This window comes from Cervus canadensis, chromosome 21 (genome assembly GCF_019320065.1).
Source record: "Cervus canadensis isolate Bull #8, Minnesota chromosome 21, ASM1932006v1, whole genome shotgun sequence".
Lineage (NCBI taxonomy): Eukaryota > Metazoa > Chordata > Mammalia > Artiodactyla > Cervidae > Cervus > Cervus canadensis.
In genome coordinates, this window is record NC_057406.1 from 39816388 (window position 1) to 39838841 (window position 22454).

The 22454-nt window shown below is 38.4% G+C and overlaps 1 protein-coding gene and 1 non-coding gene across 8 annotated transcripts in view; both read right to left on the bottom strand.

Moving 5' to 3' along the window:
- Positions 1-22454, bottom strand: part of DENND5B (DENN domain containing 5B) — a 213413-nt gene that overhangs the window by 61278 nt on the left and 129681 nt on the right. For 4 of the 7 annotated variants that reach the window (XM_043439976.1, XM_043439979.1, XM_043439975.1 and 1 more), the window contains 5 exons: positions 20025-20212; positions 14343-14879; positions 11422-11653; positions 9201-9287; positions 6918-7068 (listed from right to left, as the gene is read on the bottom strand). In XM_043439976.1, the coding sequence (XP_043295911.1) occupies positions 6918-7068; positions 9201-9287; positions 11422-11653; positions 14343-14879; positions 20025-20212 (1195 nt within the window). The remainder of the gene's footprint in view (positions 1-6917; positions 7069-9200; positions 9288-11421; positions 11654-14342; positions 14880-20024; positions 20213-22454) is intronic. The other 3 variants (XM_043439977.1, XM_043439981.1, XM_043439980.1) reach the window with 1 other exon arrangement.
- Positions 5363-5434, bottom strand: TRNAC-GCA. The gene has a single exon. It is a non-coding gene; the product is annotated as a tRNA-Cys (tRNA).

Here is a 22454-nt window from a genome sequence, read left to right on the forward strand (position 1 = left end):
AGTATCAGGTGTGCCTGTACTATACTCTGAAAGCAAAGGAAATGGCGATGTATACAGTATTGTGACTGTTTGCCTTAATTCATTGTTGTTGTTGCTTAGTCACTAAGTTGTGTCTGACTCTTTGCATTGGAAGAGAGAGTCTTAACTACTGGACCACTGGCAAAGTTCCTGTGCCTGACTCTGCAATCCTATGGATTTAGCCTGCCAGGCTCCTCTGTCCATGGGATTTCTTAGGCAAGAATACTGGAGAGGGTTGCCATTTCCTACTCCAGGGGATATTCCTGATCCAGGGACGGAACTTTTGTCTCCTGTATTGGCAGGTAGATTCTTGACCGATGGGGCTTCCCTGGTAGCTCAGTTGGTAGAATCTGCCTGCAATGCAGGAGACTGTGGTTTGATTCCTGGGTTGGAAAGATCCGCTGGAGAAGGGATAGGCTACCCACTCCAGTATTCTTGGGCTTCTCTTGTTGCTCAGCTGGTAAAGAATCCGCCTACAATGGGGGAGACCTGGGTTCAACCTCTGGGTTGGGAAGATCCCCTGGAGAGGAGAAAGGCTATCCACTCCAGTATTCTGGCCTTGAGAACTGCATGGACTGAACAGTCCATGGGGTTGCAAAGAGTTGGACACGACTGAGCCACTTTCTCTTTCACCAGGGAAGCCTTTCTTAATTCATACACACCCTCTTTCGTCCTTTGATGTGTTTGCTATCACCATAGTTTTCTCACACGTAAACCTAAAATAATCAATAATTTGACACATTTCAGAAACGTATTTAATGGAACACCTTTAGCTGAGAAAATGGTAAGGATTTCATTCCCTTCAGGTTATTAAAAATAGGACAGTAACTATACAAACACAAGGATCTACAAATATTATCACATATATGCACCCCAAGAAACTCCAACAGCACAATACTTAGCTTAGATAGTATTCAGTAAATTAAACCAAGCATTACTGTCACATGTGATAATTTACAAGGTTTCATTTTTTTCCTGACAATAAAATCCTGACAAGCATCATGGGAAATAAAAAGGTAAGTACCAAAACTTCTCCAACAAATAGCTCAGCAGATCATCTAAAGATAGAGACATCACACTTTTTAGCCATTTTTCAAGAACCTGCACAGTATTATCAATATTTATTTTAGGTCACTTAGGTTAAAAGGCATAATTCCACCTGTTTTATTCTCCTCACTGATTCTCTACCTGCCTTCTGACAATTCTGGTGGCTCAATGCCACTCCATTTTGTGCACCCACTCTCTATCACAGTCTTTTACCATTTCTTTGCCACTACTTGGCTTTTCCCTTTCCTTCTCTGAGCCTCTTTAAGAAAATCACAGATGTTATAGAATGTTAGTGTGTTTTCAGATCAGAAAAGAGGCAAATGATTCCAAGAGGCAACTGTCCGAGAATCCTAAGTGGTCAGGAATGAACTAAATTTCAAAACTGCCGATTTCCAATTCAAAACCTTCTTTCTAACTTAACATATTCCCCATTACTAGTCTTTGAGTTCTCTTCTTATAAAATACTCCTTTATTACACACCTGTATTCACCTCTTGCCAAAGCAGAAGACTCAGGTTTGATCCCCGGTCTGGGGAGATCCCTTGGAAAAGGAAATGGCAACCCACCAGCATTCTTGCCTAGGAAATCCCATGGACAGAGGAGGCTGGTGGGCTACAGTCCAGTTCAGTACAGTTCGGTCGCTCAATCGGATCCGACTCTTTGAGACCCCATGAATTGAAACACACCAGGCCACCCTGTCCATCACCAACTCCCAAAGTTTACTCAAACTCATGTCCATTGAGTCAGTGATACCATCCAACCATCTCATCCTCTGTCATCCCCTTCTCCTCCCGCCCTCAATCTTTCCCAGCATCGGAGTCTTTTTAAATGAGTCAGTTCTTCCCATCAGATGGTCAAAGTATTGGAGTTTCAGCTTCAGCATCAGTCCTTCCAAGGAATATTCAGGCCTGATTTCCTTTAGGATGGACTGGTTGGCTCTCCTTGCAGTCCAGTGGACTCTCAAGTCTTCTCCAACACCACAGTTCAAAAGCATCAATTCATCGGCACTCAGCTTTCTTTATAGGCCAACTCTCACATCCATACATGACCACTGGAAAAACCATAGCTTTGACTAGATGGGCCTTTGTTGGCAAAGTAATGTCTCTGCTTTTTAATACGCTGTCTAGGTTGGCCATAACTGTTCTTCCAAGGAGCAAGCATCTTTTAATTTCATTGCTGCAGACACCATCTGCAGTGATTTTGGAGACCCCAAAATAAAGTCTCTCACTCTTTCTGTTGTTTCCCCATCTTTTTGCCATGAAGTGATGGGCCTAGAGGCCACGATCTTAGCTTTCTGAATGTTGAGTTTTAAGCCAACTCATTCACTCTCCTCTTTCACTTTCATCAAGAGGCTGTTTAGTTCTTCACTTTCTGCCATAAGGCTCGTGTTATCTGCATATCTGAGGTCATTGATATTTCTCCTGGCAATCCTAATTCCAGCTTATGCTTCATCCAGCCCAGCATTTCTCATGATGTACTCTGCATATAAGTTAAATTAGCAGGGTGACAATATACAGCCTTGATGCATTCCTTTCCCTATTTGGAACCAGTCTGCTATTCCAAGTTCAGTTCTAACTGTTGCTTCCTGACCTGCACACAGATTTCTCAAGAGGCCGGTCAAGTGGTCTGGTATTCCCATCTCTTTCAGAATTTCCCACAGTTTGTTTTGATCCACACAGTCAAAGGCTTTGGCATAGTCAATAAAGCAGAAATAGATGTTTTTCTGGAACTCTCTTGCTTTTTTGATGATCCAACGGATGCTGGCAATTTGATCTCTGGTTCCTCTGCCTTTTCTAAATCCAGCCTGAACATCTGGAAGCTCACGGTTCATGTACTGTTGAAGCCTGGCTTGGAGAATTTTGAGCATTACTTTACTAGTGTGTGAGATGAGTGCAATCATGTGATAGTTTGAGCAGTATTTGGCATTGCCTTTCTTTGGGACTGGAATGAAAACTGACCTTTTCCAGTCCTGTGGCCACTGCTGAGTTTTCCAAATTTGCAGGCATGTTGAGTGCAGCACTTTTGCAGCATCATCTTTTAGGATTTGAAATACTCAGCTGGAATTCCATCACCTCCACTAGATTTGTTCATAGTGATGCTTTCTAAGGACCACTTGACTTCACATTCCAGGATGTCTGGCTCTAGGTGAGTAATCATACCATCATGATTATCTGGGTCGTGAAGATCTTTTTCATATAGTTCTTCTGTGTATTCTTGCCACCTCTTCTTAATATTGTCTGCTTCTGTTAGGTCCATACCATTTGTCCTTTGTTGTGCTCATCTTTGCATGAAATGTTCCCTTGGTATCTCTAATTTTCTTGAAGAGATCTCTAGTCTTTCCATTCTATTGTTTTCCTCTATTTCTTTGCATTGATTGCTGAGGAAGGCTTTCTTAGCTCTCCTTGCTATTCTTTGGAACTCTGCATTCAAATGGGAATGTCTTTCCTTTTCTCCTTTGCTTTTCACTTCTATTCTTTGCACAGCTATCTGTAAGGCCTCCTCAGAGCCATTTTGCTTTTTACATTTCTTTTTCTTGGGGATGGTCTTGATTCCTGTCTCCTGTACAATGTCACAAACCTCCATCCATAGTTCTTCAGGCACTCTGTATATCAGATCTAATCCCTTGAATCTATTTGTCACTTCCACTGTAAAATTGTAAGGGATTTAACTCAGGTCATACCTGAATGGTCTAGTGGTTTTCCCTACTTTCTTCAATTTAAGCCTGAATTTGGCAATAAGGAGTTCATGATCTGAGCCACAGTTAGCTCCCGGTCTTGTTTTTGCTGACTATATAGAGCTTCTCCATCTTGGCTGCAAAGAATATAATCAATCTGATTTCGGTATTGACCATATGGTGATGTCCATGAGCAGAGTCTTCTCTTGTGTTGTTGGAAGAGGGTGTTTGCTATGATCAGTGCATTCTCTTGGCAAAACTCTGTCAGCCTTTGCCCTCCTTCATTCTGTACTCCAAGGTAAATTTGCTTGTTACTCCAGGTATTTCTTGACTTCCTACTTTTGCATTCCAGTCCCCTATAATGACAAGGACATCTTTTTTGGGTGATAGTTCTAGAAGGTCTTGTAGGTCTTCACAGAACTGTTTAACTCAGCTTCTTAAGCATTACTGGTCAGAGGAAAGACTTGGATTACTGTGATATTGAATGGTTTGCCTTGGAAATGAACAGAGATGATTCTGTCATTTTTGAGATTGTATCAAAGTACTGCATTTCAGACTCTTTTGTTGATTGACTATGATGGCTACTCCATTTCTTCTAAGGGATTCTCATCCACAGTAGTAGATGTAATGGTCATCTGAGTTAAATTCACCTATTCCAGTCCATTTTAGTTCACTGATTCCTAAAATGTCGATGTTCACTCTTGCCATCTCCTGTTTGACCACTTCCAATTTGCTTTGATTCATGGACCTAACATTCCAGGTTCCTATGCAATACTGCTCTTTACAGCATCAGACTTTGCTTCTGTCACCAAGTACATCCACAAGTGGGTGCTGTTTTTGCTTTAGTGTGGCGCTGGGATGGCTGTGAGGAGGTCCACGGTCAGGGAAGCCCCAGCAGGACTGTGGGTGCTGGAGTGGCAGCTGCGTGGAGCTGTAGAGGCTGTGAGGAGACGCCCCAAGTCCAGGGCGAAGGAGAAGACCCAGCAAGATGGCAGGAGGGGCGGATTGCATTTAGAATCAGATCCATTCCCGCCAGAGATGCTTAGAGGGCTCAAGCAAACTGTGTGCACATCAGGACCCAGAGATCCCACAGAGACCGAGACAGAACTACTTGAGTATATCCTGTGGAAGTACGGGTCTGCAGTGGACTGCCGCAGGGGCAGGGGCTCTGGGTGCAGCATACTTGGGTATGGCATAAGCCCTCTTGGAGGAGGTCGCCATTAACCCTACCATAGAGCTGCCAGAACTTACAGGACTGGAAACAGACTCTTGGAGGGCACAAACAGAACCTTGTGTGCACTAGGACCCAGGAGAAAGGAGCAGTGACCCCACAGGAGACTGACCCAGACTTGCCTGGGAGTTTCCAGGAGTCTCCAGCAGAGGCGTGGGTCATGGTGGCCTGCTGCAGGGTTGGGGGCACTGAATATAGCAGTACATGCATGGGATCTTTTGAAGGAGGTCACCATTATCTTCAGTACTTCCACCACATTTTTTTTTTTTTAAGTAGCTCAGTCGTGTCTGACTCTTTTCGACCCGTGGACTGTAGCCTACCAGGCTCCTCCCTCCATGGGATTCTCCAGGCAAGAATATTGGAGTGGGTTGCCATTTCCTTCTCCAGGGGATCTTCCCAACCCAGGGATTGAACCTGGGTCTCCTGCATTGCAGGCAGACGCTTTAACCTCTGAGCCACCAGGGAAGCCCAGTTTGGATGCATTGGAGAAATGGCAGCCCACTCTAGTGTTCTCGCCTAGAGAATCCCAGGGATGGCGGAGCCTGGTGGGCTGCCGTCTAAGGGGTCGCAGAGTCAGAGGACTGAAGCGACTTAGCAGTAGCAGCAAATAGCAGGGAGGGAACATAGTTCCACCCATCAACAAAAAATTGGATTAAAGATTTACTGAGCATGGCCCCGCCCATCAGAACAAGACCCAGTTTCCCCCCTCAATCAGTCTCTCCCATCAGGAAGCTTCCATAAGCCTCTTATCCTTCTCCATCAGAGGGCAGACAGAGTGAAAATCACAATCACAGAAAACTAACCAATCTGATCACACGGACCACAGACTTGTCTAACTCAATGAAACTATGAGCCATGCCTTATAGGGCCACCCAAGACGGATGGGTCATGGTGGAGAGTTCTGACAAAATGTGGTCCACTGGAGAAGGGAATGGCAAACCACTTCAGTACTCTTGCCTTGAGAACCCCATGAACGGTATGAAAATGGGCTACAGTCCACACGGTTGCAGAGTCGGACAGGACTGAGCATACATATAGGCATTCACCTAAAATCAAGAATTCCCTTAAACCCAAATAAGTGTTTTCCATTCTAACCATATTCAAATATTTTCTGAATGGGATCATCTACCATAAAGAATGATAGGGTTTATCTTTATTTTTGGTTGTTTTATAATTTCTGTATCTGATACTTAGAAGTACAAAATGGTGTCATGGGTTGAATTGTGTCTCTCTGAAATAAATGCTGAAATCTTAATCCCAACACTGTGAATTTGATCTTATTTGGAAATAGGTCTTTGCAGATGTTAAGATGAGGCCAATAGGATGGGCCCTAATCCAACATGACTGGTGTCCTTATAAGAAGAGAGACATTTGAACATAGACATAGAAGGATAGTAGCCATGTGAAGTACAGACAGAGACTGAGTTATGTTACTATAAGCCAAATACTGCCTGGGGCCACCAGAACTTGGAAAACACAAGAAAGGATCGTCTCCTATAGGCCTTGGAAGGAGCATGGCACTGCCAACATTTTGATTTTGGACTTCCAGCTTCCAGAACTATGAAAGAATAAATTTGTCATTTTAAGCCACCAAGTTTGTAGTACTTTGTTACAGCAGTCCTAGAAACTAATACAGACTGTGAAGGCGTAACTTTTCTAATTCCATTAGACAGTATTAGCATTATATTTAAACATTTAAAACTAAGCTATTCCTATGTGCACATTACTTCAACAAGAAAAAAATCTCTACTTTTGGCTTTTCTTACATGATGGAATTAAAAGTCAAATACTCATTGTCAATTCATATTTCAAGTGGATTAATTTGGTTTTCGAAAAAGTAATGATTGATAAAATGTTTAATAGTTTAGCAGTCCCCATAGGAGGTGCAGAGCACTGGTGCCCTTCATTCACTCCTTCAATCAACGACTCAAATGAAGAACATGCTTACTTGTTATTAGTTGGTCCCGTTGCCAAGACATCGGACTGTAACTTTGGAAAAAATCCTTGCTCATATTTGCCTTGACCAATTTTCATATCAAGTAGATGTGGGTGGATTGCAGTGTGATCCATTTTCATCAGTCGCTGCTCAATTGACTGGGCTATAAATTAAATTTATAGGATGTTAGAAACATTTCATTGGCTAAAGCTTAAAAGATAATGCTTCCTCTATTCATGCAGTGACGAGAAACTCAATCTCTGTGATAGTCTGAAATTGATTTCTACAAAAGCTTTTCAGAAATCAGTATAATGTAAGTATAAAAAGGTTAGTTTTAAGTAAATACTAGAAGATGAATTCTCATACTATTTTCTGCATTTGGCAAAAGCAGGGCAGTGGGGTTAAAAAACAATCTATAATTTAGTACTGAAACAGTTTCCCATGAGTGGGAAATTCATATTCTTAATGAAAATATGGTTCTAAGTACAACATTAAAGAAAATGATGGCAAATAAAATATCTTCCTTGAGCTGAAAGACAAAATTAGGGAAGGTAAAAGCAAGCACTGTAGCCCTATGTTACTTTATTTCTTTTTGCAAAGATCCACTAAATATTCATGCTTTTCCACTTGTAAAGAACAAGGAACTGTGTAAAGTTTATTACCTTCATTTTTAGCAACAGTCACATTCTCATTAGGAGTTATTTAAAAGTGTTCATTAGATCAAAATGGGTAATGCAGAGAAAAATAAAATGAGCAGGCATTTAGAAAATGTCCAGAGAATAAAAAACTGCCATTTCAAGAATAACATAGGCCAGAGTTAAAAAATAGACATTACTCAATATTTTTATTTTAAAACCACTGAAAGTTGGGAGATGCTTCAAAGGCTCAGGAAAGAAACAGTGAACTATTTCTCTGGTTTAAAAAAAATCTGATCTTAAATGTCTTTATCAATTGAATTTATAAGAGAAAACATAACACTCATAAACCAAGGTTAGGCCCCCCATCCCTTGCCTAGAGATTACTGCAGGGGAGGGCAAGCAGTACCTGTGATACTGCTTGTGTGTGTGATAAACAGACACATTGTGGGCACTGCCAATCTTGGGATCTGAGAGAAGTAAAAAGGTATTTTCTTATACATATTTCATAGAATCAGTTTACTCTGCCCCATTCAATACCAGCAGATTGAGTATTGCTGGTTCTTCTCCATATATATTCTAAAGAAAATCTTTTGGGGTGGGAAGAGGTCTGTGAATGACACATTTCACTCTTGTCAAAAGAACCTACTTAAGATCATCTTATGTGAGATCGACGCCTCCCAGCCAGTGTTTGTGTTTGCAGCATTAAGAGATGTGTACAGAGGCATTATTACACTAAACTTCGAAGTGTGAGACATCTACTTTAAGCTTTCCTAATTTTTCTTTATAACTCACATGACTTTATCCAAAACTTTAAAAAATTTCATTTTAATGTGTAACTTTTAACTTCTCTCAAAATACAGTCCATATATTCTAGACTGGGCCAAAGGGTATCATGCTTTAATGTGTATGTGAAGTCGCTCAGTCGTGTCCGACTCTGCGACCTCATGGACTGTAGCCTACCAGGCTCCTCTGTCCATGGGCTTTTCCAAGCAAGAGTACTGGAGTGGGTTGCCATTTCCTTCTCCAGAGGATCTTCCCCACCCAGGGATCGAACCCAGGTCTCCCGCATTGTACACAGACACTTTACCATCTGAGCCACCAGGGAAGTCACTTGCTTTAATGTGGTGATATTTAATTTTCAATGATGCCCTCTGACTTTCCACTACAGTATATATATTCTTAATGCTTCCTAATATTTATAAAACACAACTGGGTTTAGGCAAATAATGCTTAGATTCATGGTGCAGAATTCTCTGAAGTCCCTGCCAATTTTATGTTCCATGAACTACTACAAAATTCCACCTCTGCCAAGAAGTGCTTCTACTCTCACAAAAGGAAAAAAAGAAAAGTAGCGTCAGTTTTTCTGCTGGATTTAAAATGATAGAAAAACCCATCTAATATTGAGTTATTCTCCTTTAGTTAGGAAGCTCTGTAGAAACAAAAATCACGATTCACAATTAATTATCTGGGTTTATAAGATTGCCTCGGGGAGCACACTGCAATGTTACATTTCAGTGATTATACCATCAGTGAATACTGAACATTCAGAAATTATTAAATGCCTGCTTCAAGAGGTCATAGTCCTGTTGTTAGACTTTCAAGGGTATGTGCCAAAACTCATTTTCTGTGATGAGTAAGGAATAGAAAACTGCGTTACTAGCAACTTGTTGTCTTTCTGCAAAGAAATCATGAGGTTCTGGTGCCACAATATCAGCAGCAGATAGCCTCTGCCTAAAGCATTCACCTGCAAATCAAAATTCTTTTTAGTTAGAGGCAAAACAGAAACAAAAGCAAAACAACAAAGGACCAAAAAAAAGATACACAATAAAATTCAATGTCAACAACAAAATCCCAATCTCCACAGCTTCTGTTGGGGCTGGGATGGGGGTGAGGGTGAGGTAAGTCTTTTAAAAGACAAAAGTCTATTATCTTTTACCTGATAAAAGAAATAACTGCATTCATGAGAGAAAGATATAGTCACAGTCAATTGCCTCCCTTTAAAGAAAGTCTTTGATAAATTAAGTTCCTGGGAGACTATTTCTAAACTTAGTTTAATCTCTTTCATATATGGTAAATCTATAATGGTACATTTTTAAGAGTATTATATAATTTTTGTGATGACAGTATGAGTACCAAACTCTGAGAGGCGAGCAATTTATTTTAATTGAAAACATTTTCTAGAAGCCCACAAATAAAGCAATCAGCACTTACCTTCATTTTAAAAATTCTGTCAGGAAGGGAGGAATAAAGTTTGCTCAACAAGGCATTATACTACTTAAATGGCTACTAAAGCACTGAAAGCCATACTACTCTCTGAACAGGCATAGACAATTTTGATTACTCTGCTCCCCCAACTTTCAGAAACAGAGAGGCAACTGTCACTTCCTAAAGGGCTCCAAGGATATATCCTCATAAGTGGGATATAACAGAATGATGTTTCCTCAAGTTATCAGAAACCTCTGAAGGCTACACAAGAGACATCATTTATATACTTCTTTCCTTAAAACATGCAACAGTTACAGCATCACCACACTCTTGTAACTCTGAAAAGTGAAAGTGAAGTCGCTCAGTCGTGTCCGACTCTTTGCGACCCCATGGACTGTAGCCTACCAGGCTCCTCCGACCATGGGATTCTCCAGGCAAGAATACTGGAGTGCATTGCCATTTCCTTCTCCAGGGGATCTTCCCAACCCATGGATCGAACCCGGGTCTCCCGCATTGGAGGCAGATGCTTTAACCTCTGAGCAACTCTGCTCTACCTCAAATGAAGTGAGAAAGGCAAGCAACAGAGGCAGAGCAAAGAAAATCCACATCTGCTGGTTTTTGCTCAAAAAAAAAAAAAGAAAAAGAAGGTTGCTCTCAAACAGCCTCTACACTTGAAGGGGAAGATATAAAAGGAAGGGGCACTCAAGTGATAAAAGTCAGCTTATTGGCTGAGAAATAAACTAAGAAAGAGTTAAGAACTGGGTATGAAAGTATAAAACTATGTGGACTGGTATATTTTACATGTTTATTTATTGAATGAACAGCTTAATGTGTTAAGACTCCAGGTGCTAGAATCAGTCAAACTCTGGTTCAAATCCGGGCTCCACCAACCACTAGCTACTCAATCACAAGCAAGTGACTTCATCTCTAAGTTTTCTCAACTGTAAGATGAAGGCAGCAATAAAACAGACAATCAAGTGTGTCTATACCTCCTCATTATGATCAAATGCAAAAATGCACATAAAACAGCAAGAATATGCACTCAGTAAACACTATTAATATGATTATTTATTTAACTGACTATAGTATTACACTGCCAGACAAGATTGGCCAAGACTCATAATTCTCTGAGAGAAAAACTAACATCAGGGCTGGGAATCTCTCATTTGAATACGAGAATCTAGAGGTGTAATTTCAATAGATGAAGCTATTTCAATTAATGGTACCACTAAAGTAAATAGTTTTAATCATGTAAATTAGGTAGCAACTCAAATTTACTATGTTAAATTAATGCTATTTTCCTTGGATGAAGAGAGAAACGGTAAAAAGCAAAATAAAAAGCAAAATAAGCAGCAAGACAAAAATTAATATTTTTTCATTAAGGTAATAAAGAGAATAAGACAGAAATTACAGCAACCTAATAGTTTTATTCCATTCAGTTTGTTACCGTTTTTCGTCTTCTGAGGGAAGAGGAATGTCAAGTGTGAATAGGACACACATTAGCTCACAAAACAGAACGAAACAAAACTACAGAAAGCATCTCTTGATATAGCACAAGGATTAACCAGGAAGTCTAAAACGGAAAAATAATTTTGGGGTTTATAAGGTCAACAATGTGTAAAAAGAAATGATCATGGATTTTAAGTTAGTTTTTAAAGGCATGATAACTGTACCTGCTTCTTTTAAAGTGCTGCATTTCTGATAAATAGATGTCCTCAAGGTGGGTGCCCTTACATTATAGAGTCTTATCTTCTCAATCCGAGAGTCAAAGACTCGAAGCAAAGGATCTTTCTCCTCCCACTGAGACATAATTTTGTTATCAATAAAGGTGGCAAACATCTGTGTTTCAATGAAGCGTGAAAGAAATGGCAGGTACGGCTCTGGCTGATCAGACAGGAAGGAAGCCTGTAATGAGAGAATCAGGCAATTAGTGCAAAGAGATCATCTCAATACTACATGATAAACCCCAAAATTATCTGTTGCTAAGGTAATTCCTTTTCAATCTTATAACACGCAAAACTAATGTATGAAATTCAAAAATCCTTAAAATGCCACTTTTTCCCTCCTATCTTCTAAATTCATAGAATTTAGGTCACTTAAGTCATTAACGCTGCTCCTATCTTTCAAAACTGATTTACGTTCTGGTCCTCATGACCATCACACAGAAAAGACAGCATTGTTAATGAAAGATGGTGGATCAGTCACTACATGAACGTCAATTATTCTCTTCACTTGCCATTAAATTTGACACCTTTTCCCCAGTGAGCTGTAATTTTTTCCACTCTCTATTCCTAGACTATGCCAAATACCTCCAAGTCATAAGGCAGCCAGGTGATTAATGGATACAATAATAGCATTAATATATACATAAGCAATACTCTTTAAAAAAAAAACAACAATATGGAATTTGTGCTTATAAGTAAAATCATCTGTTCTTCAAGTAGATGTTTTCCTAGGTGCCCACAGTTAGAAACTGATGGATGAGTACTAATTCAATATCAAACTCCATCCAGACCTGTGCTGACAGAAGAGCCTGGGACTTAACCACTAAAAAAAGCACCGCCTGGAAAACCATCCAAAGCCAGCCAAGCCTGTGGAAAACATGTACAACCAGCCGCATGTCGCTGTCACCAGCTTGTCTGCTTGCACAGAATGGCTCAGGAAACTGGAATCGGCTTCTAATTCAAAGGGTTCATTTCTTTCCTTTGGCTCTTCAGGTCCATGCCTGTAGAGGAATTCTAGTCACAACTTGGCACCAGCTAAAATTTGGAAGTGGACTACTATTTCAGCTACTGGGATGCTTCTGCTTTTCATTCTTTTGATTGGGTGCAATGTGGCAAAAGCCAGAAGGGGAAAGGTGGAAGTATATGTTCTGACCTATGATTACTCTCCTTAATACTCATAGCTTCCTCCCAGCATATTTATTTAGGAAACAAATTCTGATATTTAGGATGTCTTTGACAAACTTCCTTACAGAAATCCATTTATTCAATTTAAGTGCCTTCATAGCTTAGATGTAGTCACACAAATCCAAATAGCCAAAGAATGGCTCATAGCAGTATCCAGAAGTCAGCTTACCTCTTAAAAAGTTATTTTAGAGATAAATATCAACTTTACTTTTCATAGAGCAAACAGCCTTTTTTCCTAAATGGACCAAATATCTGGCTTTTTGATTCAGATCCTTGTGGGCTATATGACTTTAAGTCAGCAAAGACTTGGCTTGCAGGACTAGTATGTGATAGTTCTGTAAATTTTCCTAGTGAAAAATGAGATGATTACAAGCTTTCTGGAATTCAACATGAAACTTTCATTTCTCTAGGGGTTATATAAAAAGAATTCCATTTATAGTTTGAAGCTACATAAAGATTAAGAGGAAGAATGTACCAGTGCTTGATTTAGAAAAGAATTTGAATTGCTACAAAGATATATCATGAGTGTACACAGATTAGTTCCAAGCTGGCTAGGAAAAAATGTGGAGAAATGGTTAAGCTTAATGAGAAAGGAACCTAACAGCAGGAATACATTTGGGTAGGTGAAGGTCTCTTAATTTATTAAAGAAGTTTTCTCTAACATAAAATGGATCAGAACTTAACTGTTAAATGTGGTTTATATAACTATCTAAAAAAATACCTGATAAAATCAGAAAAAAATCTTTTATACTACCCACCTTTACAGAAATTTTTTGTTAATACTTATTTGGCAGATGCTCCAAGATTGTAGATTAGCCTCTTGGAACATATTAGCTTCTCTGAGAGGTCTTCCATGACACAAAGATACCATTTAGCAAAAGGCCATAATTTATTCTAATTGCAACATCATGCCTTGGCAACCATAAAGGCAGGGGACTGAACTACACCCTAGTGACCTGAAAGAGTTAATGTACACCCCTAAGTGCTTTTGTCCTGGGCAGAGAGCGTAGTGGTGGAGGGAAGAAATCTGGTGAATATGTCCAGAAAAACTGGCAGAAGAACATAGTAGACCTTAGAAAGAAGCTTCAACTTCAGCAGGACAATCAAAAGCTAGTATCCCTTTCTGTCTTCCTTTTCTGATACTTCGGAACACAGTCTAACAGTCATAAAACCTCATTTTTCTCATAAAACCTCATTTTTTCTCTTTTGATGCTGAGATAAAAATTTACCTTCTGAAAGTAAACTGTTTGTTACCTTTATTGGGCAAGTTGTGACTTGACTGTGGGATGAAGACAATAATCTAAGGATTTATTAGAAAGGAATAGGCTTCATTTAACTAGACTTGATCCTAAAATATGAGTAAATAAAACTCTTACAAGGTGAGGTAGTGTTAACAGATTTGACAAATGAATGAAATTTAAGAGTTTCTACTTCAAGTATCTTCAAAATATAGAAAATTTTAAAATGACGTTAGAGGCAATTTAATACATGATTCAGTGAGCAGCTTAAATGAGCTAGTTCATTTACTTTCCTGTGAAATTATTTTATCTATTATAAAATAGTGGTTAAAAAAAGTTCTTAAGGGTAAGGGTGGGGAGAAAATTCTGTATTTAAAAAAAGTTAACAAAATCAATAACATATAGCCTATTAAGAACCACAAAAAGGGAAACTCTGGTTCTTTTTACTTTATCAAAGTTCTGCATCTGTTCCCTGTTGGTCAGCCAGGATTCCAGGTCCTGGGCAGTCTGAATCACAAACGCTTCATAATCTGCAAACATCTGTGTAAAGCGGTTGGCAAAGACCTCTCGGAGCTGGACATTGAGCTGGTAGTCCCTCAGTTCTGCCTCTTCACACTGCAGTTTTAAGTCTTTTTCTTTTTCACTCAGAGAGGCAGAGAGGTCCATTTTTTCCACAGTCACACCAGTCCGCTTGGCCAGAGCCTGGAGACGGGCTATGGTTTCGTTGCCCTTCAGTAACTCATACATGCTGATGCTATTTGCAGAGACGTTGCCATTCTTCTTGTCATTGACCAAGTCTTTCAGAACCAGATTCTTGAGCTTGGTGGCACTCTCACTGCAATGCAGACTGCCCTCAGGAGGGATCCCAAACTGAAGAAGAACTTCAGAGAGTTCCTGGATAAAATCTACTTTATTGGGGAACTGTGGAAATTCTTCAGGCAACTCAATAAAATGGTTGTCAATATCAACAAAACACAAGTTAGCCTGAAAGAGAAAAAAGAAATACAAAGGTTTTCAGGAAAGGAAAATTATGTTCTAAAATATTCTTGCCAGCCATTATTAACAAAACCACAGGTTTCTACAGCCTTTTATGCTAACCTTCTCAGAGTTAAGAATTTTTTATTCTTTAAAAATAAATCTCTGTTGCCAGCATTTTCCCCTATGCAAAGGAATATTTTATCTCTAATATATATATAAATTATTTTCCCCAGGTCTCATCAGTTTATTATAACTGATGAACAAATGACTCTGCAATATACGGCATCCAGTAAGTATTCCTTATACAGGTAAAAATGCACAGATTCATAGTACCTTACAAATAGAAGGCACAGGGTAAAATAAAATGCTCGCTGAGCTTGAACTTTCTATGCCATTCCACTGCTCTAACACCATTTATAATTTAGAATTAATAATTGCTAAAATTTAGCAGCTACAGTACTCCAAAACGGAAAGAAATTGGCAAAGAGCATTACAGTTCACAGAAAATCCAGAAATTTTCACTTTATCCAAAATTAGCTTCAACCTCTTACATGGCAAGACCATTTCAGAAGTCAGGACAAAGAGCAGGAGGCAGAGAGGGGTGGGGTTAGTGCCTAGAGAAAGGTAAGTGACCCCTGAGTAATTCAGACTTGACTTGAATATTTTTGAGTCAAGGAAAAGAAGAGGTTGAAATAAGAGAAAATGGCTTTTTTTGTTTGTTTGTTTGCTTACACTCAAGATTTTGAATTAAAAGACTTTTAAATATCTTTCAAGTAGATAAATAAAATTCAAGGGGCTAAGTACCTGCATAAAATTTGGATTATCCCTCAGGTACCTGATGACAATATATGCAAAAACAGCATTTTACCTTTATTGTTCATACCCTCTTAGTCAGAACAAGGTTGTCAGAGTAAAGGAAAACTGGGCTCCTAAATTGAGGGGGAGGAGGAGGGCAAGGTAGCCCATCACATAAAACTGATCCTGACTGCATTAGTATGCATAAGGTGAAGTCAGTAAACAGAATAGGAAGTCTCACCTTATACTTCCCTCTACCTGCCCCCCAACAATGCCCCCAAGGTCAACAAAGATAGAATTCACACTGTCCTCTGATTTTGAATGCTAATGTCCCTTGTAGCTAAGCTGGTAAAGAATCTGCCTGCAATGCAGGAGACCCAGGCTCAATTCCTGGGTTGGGAAGATCCTCTGGAGAAGGAAATGGCAACTCACTCCAGTATTCTTGCCTGGAGAATTCCATGGACAGAGGAGCCTGGCAGGCTACACTCCATGGGGTTGCAAGAGTCGGACACGACTTAGCGACTAAACCACCACCACCACCACCAAGAAAAAAGGAGAGCAAACAATTGGGTCTCTGTTATTCTCTTTTGATCCCTGCTCTTCGTGTTAGATACTGATAAGCAAGAAGTACAGCAGAGTTCCAAATTAAGATCAATAAAAGCTCAAGATTTTCACTATCCAAAACCAGAGAATTAACAGTGACTCTTTAAGCCTAAGATAACCTTTGAATCCAACCTTTTAATTCTGTAGAGAAGAAACTGAGGCCCAAGAACGTACATGATTTCCTGACACCTGTTCCAGATATGCATCTTCAAACAGCCTGGTAGCTTAATGGATTCTTTTCTTTTCCATTATGCTTCATCTCCAATGTTAATAGTTTTCTCAAAATAAAGTAAGAGCTGAAGTCATATCTTACTGAAGACAGTAGTGCTACTTACAGTTTTATTTAAATCCACATCTTTATATATGTTTTTACAGTCTCTAGAAAGTAGGATGTATTGTAAGGCTTAAAGGGAGAAACTAGGTCACCAAAATTCAAGTGGATGATTCAATACCTTTAAAAATGGAAGAAAAAAATTCACTAATTTGCTAATCTAAATGTTAACCTGCAACCCCTCACCAAGTTAGATTTTGTACTGTCTCCCACCATTAACGCCTTCCTGTTATCCTTTTCTATCCCTCTCCTTCCTCCATAGAAAGAGAAAAATGATACATCTGGGGAAATTTTAAAGCTTGTCATGCTCACGTAATCACTACTGAGCCAAAAATGTACAGCAAGGTGGGTGTTCCTGCACCACAGTTACTGGCTTCTCTCCATGTTACTGCGATTCTCTCTCACCCTCCTATGCAAGCTTGCAAGGGCCCAAATTGTGGCTTTATTACAAAGAAGAGATAGGGAGTGTAAACTTGTGTTATAAAAATTTACTGAAGACAAACCAAAAAGCCCTTTTTCTACAACAGAAAAGAACTGCATACAATAGGGTATTCTTGTAAGTCAGTTTCTCATTTTTAATACCATTAAATCTAAAAAAAATTTAAAAATTCAAGAATGAAAAATATACTCAATATCTTAATCCAATGTTGTTTTAGGACTAAATACTTCTATAACTTTAGTAATCAACCTGCCAGAAGCCTTCATGATATGTAATTACTACCAATTAAAAACAACAAACATTCCCTCAAAAGTAAGGGGACAAAGGATTGAAGCTTAATGATCTCTTTTCCCAGGAAGCCTGTCCCAATCCTAAAGGCATTTTGATTTCCTTTGTATACATTCTTCGATCTTTCATTCTTCTTACTTTTTTTTTTAGCCTCTGCTATTGATATTTGTAAATGTCTTATTCTGGAAAACAGAACAGCTCTTAAAGGTGACTTTTTTCCTCTAGATATCTCCCAGGATATCACACACTAGTAGTGTATGAGACAACTGTTTGCTTGAATGAACTCATTGTTTGAATGAATAAGGAGATGGTCATTTTATGGAACCTTAAAAATGGAGGCGAGAGGATAAAGCATCCAGAAACGTGAGGCCAGGGCAGCTCTCTCCATGTTTGGTAAGAGTTCTGTTTTCTTAATGGCTGAAGTTAAGATGGCATAAGTGTATGTCAGAGAGTATAATTTAACAGTTTCATAGAATTTTAGGGCAAGATATGACAACAAGAAAGTAGCAAAAGCAAGATATTAACAAAAAGAAAATAGCAAAAGCAATGCTATTTCAGTTTTTCGCTTGCTTTTTGTCTACCATTCACTGTAAAGATGGTAGAAAGTGAGGTACTAGTCTATACAACTAATCCTCAGTCCTACATCCTTGCATCATCACTTTCCCATACCCCGCCAAAAACAACGTAAGAAACAGCTACATGTGCCTATCATTTTGGATCATGGAGCTAGTGAGTGTGTAGTTAATTTTAAGCCTATGTAGTTACATTAGTTAGCTAACAACTAAAGTCATATCTTCTTTAATCATTTTGTAAACTTATTTTCACAACTATTCTAAGAAACCCTCTAACTATTTTTAGCTATTATTTTATTTTGCAGTTTTTAGGGAAAGGGGAATATTACTAGCCACTTTTAAAAAAATGATTATTTTTATGCCACTTCCTCCTCCAAATTACATGTGTGGATTATTTCATCTCATTGTAAAACAACAGCAGAGCAAAGTGATATGCCATTAGCCTTTTCTTCTAAGTCAGTAATGCACACATGTACAGTGCTTTCTATACAGAAGCTCTACTATTTTCACAGCTGATTCAGGTTATTTCATATTATTCTACTCTATGAACAGATAAGTATGTATACTTACTGAAGTATTGATTTAGTGAATGAAAAAATCAGAAAATCACAGATATTACTATAAGAGCTTTCAGAGTATTTAAGTATGTTCCTTTTTAGAGTCAGAGGATACACATAGACACACACAGAGGATACACACAGACACACAGAAACAGAAAGATTTCCTAACAACAAATATATCAAGCTGGCATTTAAAATTCTCTAAAAGTAAATAAATAAATAAAAATTTCTCAACAATTATTACTCATGCAAAAATGGAAATGTAATATTTGTGTCTAAACAAATATAATTTAATTAACATGCAAATAGAGCAGATTACTCAACAAAACTCAAACACATCACAGTTTAAATCTTTAAACCAAACTGCATTTGGCTAGTCTATTTCTTTTTCCTTGAAAATTTAAAGGACTTACTTCTTTGAACCAACAAAACACTTAATTTAATAAAAGAGAAAACGAGAGTTCAGTTATAAGAAAAAAGAGGTATCCGAGAAAGAAGCAGAGAACATGCACAAGCTCAAAAGGGGCAAGACAATTTGCATGTATATACTATATGACCTGAATCGGCTACTTCCCCCTGAACAAAAATGTCTATTTTGGTAAGAAAACATTCATTAGGATAAAGCAAGCAATGGATGATTACAGGAATCATTTCTAGGTATAACAGCTGTGGCTTAGAGTGTTATTTTAAATTCACTTATTAAAATGAGAATCTCTATGGGAAATAAGAGCAAATAAGAGTGAAGCACAGCATGAAAAATTCTACTGAGAAAGGTGCTAATTAAATTGCTAATAATATAATGTAATTAACCATTTTATGTTCTTTAATAGTCCATGGCTCTCTCATCAATATTTTAATTCAAAGGCTTTACATTTCAATTCTGAGTACTACTAACATCAGCTAAAAATTAGATTCAAAGTGCTTTCAAAAATTCCTGTTTATTTTCTTTTGAAACAACATTGGAAAATATAACACACAGAAAGTATAGTAATCTTAAGGTGGCCTAAAAGCTAAGGGTTAGAATTTTTATCTCACCCAGCTAGCTAAGCTGACACTCAGGAAAAGTTGATAACTGGTCTTATGTCTGAAAACACAGACTAAGTATTTAATATTTCCATGATCCTTAGTTTGCAGAAAGATGTTATTTTTCATTTGACAGAGGTCAAGAATCAAATTCACTTCAATTAATACAATAATTTTGAAGGATGTTAAAACTGGGCTGTACCACTTAAAAACAAAATTTAAAACATGAATAAAGAAATAAAATGTTATTAGAATAATAAAGCAACTAGGTAATACTACTATCACTCCATCTTCACAAATTTACAGCTGTGAAAATTTGCCACTGTTCTGTTTTGAACCATGTTTAATTACTGACTATGTCATATAATAACCATCAGAAGTCAGGATCTGAATTCTCTGGCCGAGTGTCTGCCCTAGACCTACTTGGAAAATTCAGAATAGCCAGAGACTCAGTTTGGACAAAGACAATGCTATCTAACAAAAGTGGCCCTGACCTAACTCAACAAAGAGCAAATGCTGCATCATCATTTTAAGTTTTACCTCTTGAGGAAGTTCTAGCTTAGAACGGTCAGTTCCTTCTTTTGACTGAAGGCCCATCAGATAAGGGACAGGAGCATCAAGAAAATGTAGCAGAGAAGCAGGGAGGATGGGTACATACACATGCTGCCACTGAAATGGGAACAGAAGTGTGGTGATGCCTTCAGCCACAGTCATCAGGCGTTGGTAATCTGCACAGAACAACAACAGAAATGGAGGGGGAGATTCCAAGTCAAAACATAATCACTGCATTAAGCTTAAAAACATCAATTTCCAGAAAAATTCTTGTGCTAAAATCCTAAAGTGCTAAAATTCTTGTGCTAAATTTTTGAGCTCAAATGCTTCTTCATGACCACACAGAAAAGAAGTCAGTTCTATCCCATCATAATTAAAGAGCTGAAAGGTTTCACTTGAATGATTTTCAGGGGGTATGAGTAGGTGGGAAACATCATCAAACTTTTTGTTTATGAAAACACTGGTATGTGAACTGACATTCCTTTAAAATGCAAAGCAAACAGGATCTAATAAAATTGCTCTTGGCATTTCTCCCATTGAAAATGTGTAAGAATACTGCTATTGATCCCTTTTTATATACACGTATTATCTATGCAATCCTCAATTCAGAGGCTCTTTTTTTCTTGTATAAATGATCATGTCTATAGCTTATAGTTGTCCTGATTAAATTTATTTTAGCCTTCATTTCGGGGATACAAGATATTCATAGTCACACTTCCTATGTTAACCTCCAACTGAAATCCAGAACAAAATGGAAAGTTACTGGAAAATTAAAGGTCGCTTTTCTTATTGTTTTGTTTACATGAGCTAATTTATCAAAACTAAAAACTGTCCACAATATTAAAGTGGCCTCTTTCCTCATCACAGTTTTACTGAAATATAATTAACATATAATATTATATTAGTGTTAGGTATATAACATGATAATTTGATATATGTACAAACAGGAAAATATATTACCACAGTAAGTTTAGCTAATATTCATTAACTCACATAGTTACAAGTGAAGTGCCCTCTAAAACCACTATGCCATGGATGCTATACATACATATATCTATTGTTGTTTGTTGTTTAGTTGCTAAGTCTTGTCGGATTCTTATACGGCCCCATGGACTGTAGCCCATCAGGCTGCTCTATCCATGGAATTTCCCAGGCAAGAGTACTGGAGTGGGTTGCCATTTCCTTCTCCAGGGGATCTTCACAACCCAGGGATAGAACCTGCATTTTCAGCAACTGGCAGGAGCCACCAGTGGTACAGACATATGTCTATAATCCCTATTTAAACCTTTGGAGGCAGACATATTTCATAACTTAATTTAGAAAGGTAATATTGTGCATACAACACATACATGAACTACCTAGGGCGGCACCCTATAATCAGTTAATGTTTCTGCAGCAAACTATATGAGTGTCCCAGTATACCCAAAGAATCGAAATAGGGTCACGCTGGTTCAGATATAATTTACTAATAAATGAGTTATCAAAAAATGTTTGGTCTTCAGAATGGATATTGTAGAATTGTAATAATTCAGAATTCACTGTGCACAAATACGGTAAAATCTGAGGGAGTAGGCTTTGGGGGAGACTTTTTTAAAAAGTTAAGGGAAATGAGCTGATGCTACTTGGTTCATATCAAACTCAAAGAACACCCAACCACACACAAGCAAGATGCTTTCCATTAAAATTTTTCTTGTATTGTTTTATAATCTATAAATGACTACTTTTAATAGTCTACAACAGGATTTTGGTCACGAATTATCATCTACCCACAGCCTACATGTATTTAAAATGTTCCTTATCTGATTCATTATTAAGTGTTAGGTGAAAACCTGCTTAGAGGAGCACTTCTAAAAACATATACCAGGCAGCTTCAAGGAAGAGGGTGTTTCATATTTCGTGGGTTGCACAGTGACCTTGCTCGTAGTGGATGGTCCCATGGGACTGCTTGTGCTCAACAAAACAGCATGGTTCAGCTTGTGAGCATCCCATCAGTCTGTGGTGACAGGGAGGCTGAGCTGTGAGAGCTACATCAGTTCCTAGGTTTCAGGGTTTTTTTAAATTTGTTTCTCAATTATAAGCGAGACACAGGTGAAATGTTCCAGGTTTTAAGCAGTCAGATTGTGTGCAGGTTACCTACTGATCTATTTACTGAGCTCCAAATTCACTCCGCAGGTGGTCTATGAAAATGGACTAGCCATTAGCATGTTCTCTTTTACAGTGAGCACACCGTGAAGCTTTGCCAGTACAGATAACTGGAGAGACACTGCAGGAGGAAGGGCTTCTCTTAATGGTTTTGGAGTACAGTGGATAAGGTGCATGCAGTGTTCTGTGTGCTTTTGTTCCTACTGCATGGCTGATCAGTGGTGTGGATTTGTGAGGACATCTGATGGTCCACTTTCCTGGCCACACACCTAGACT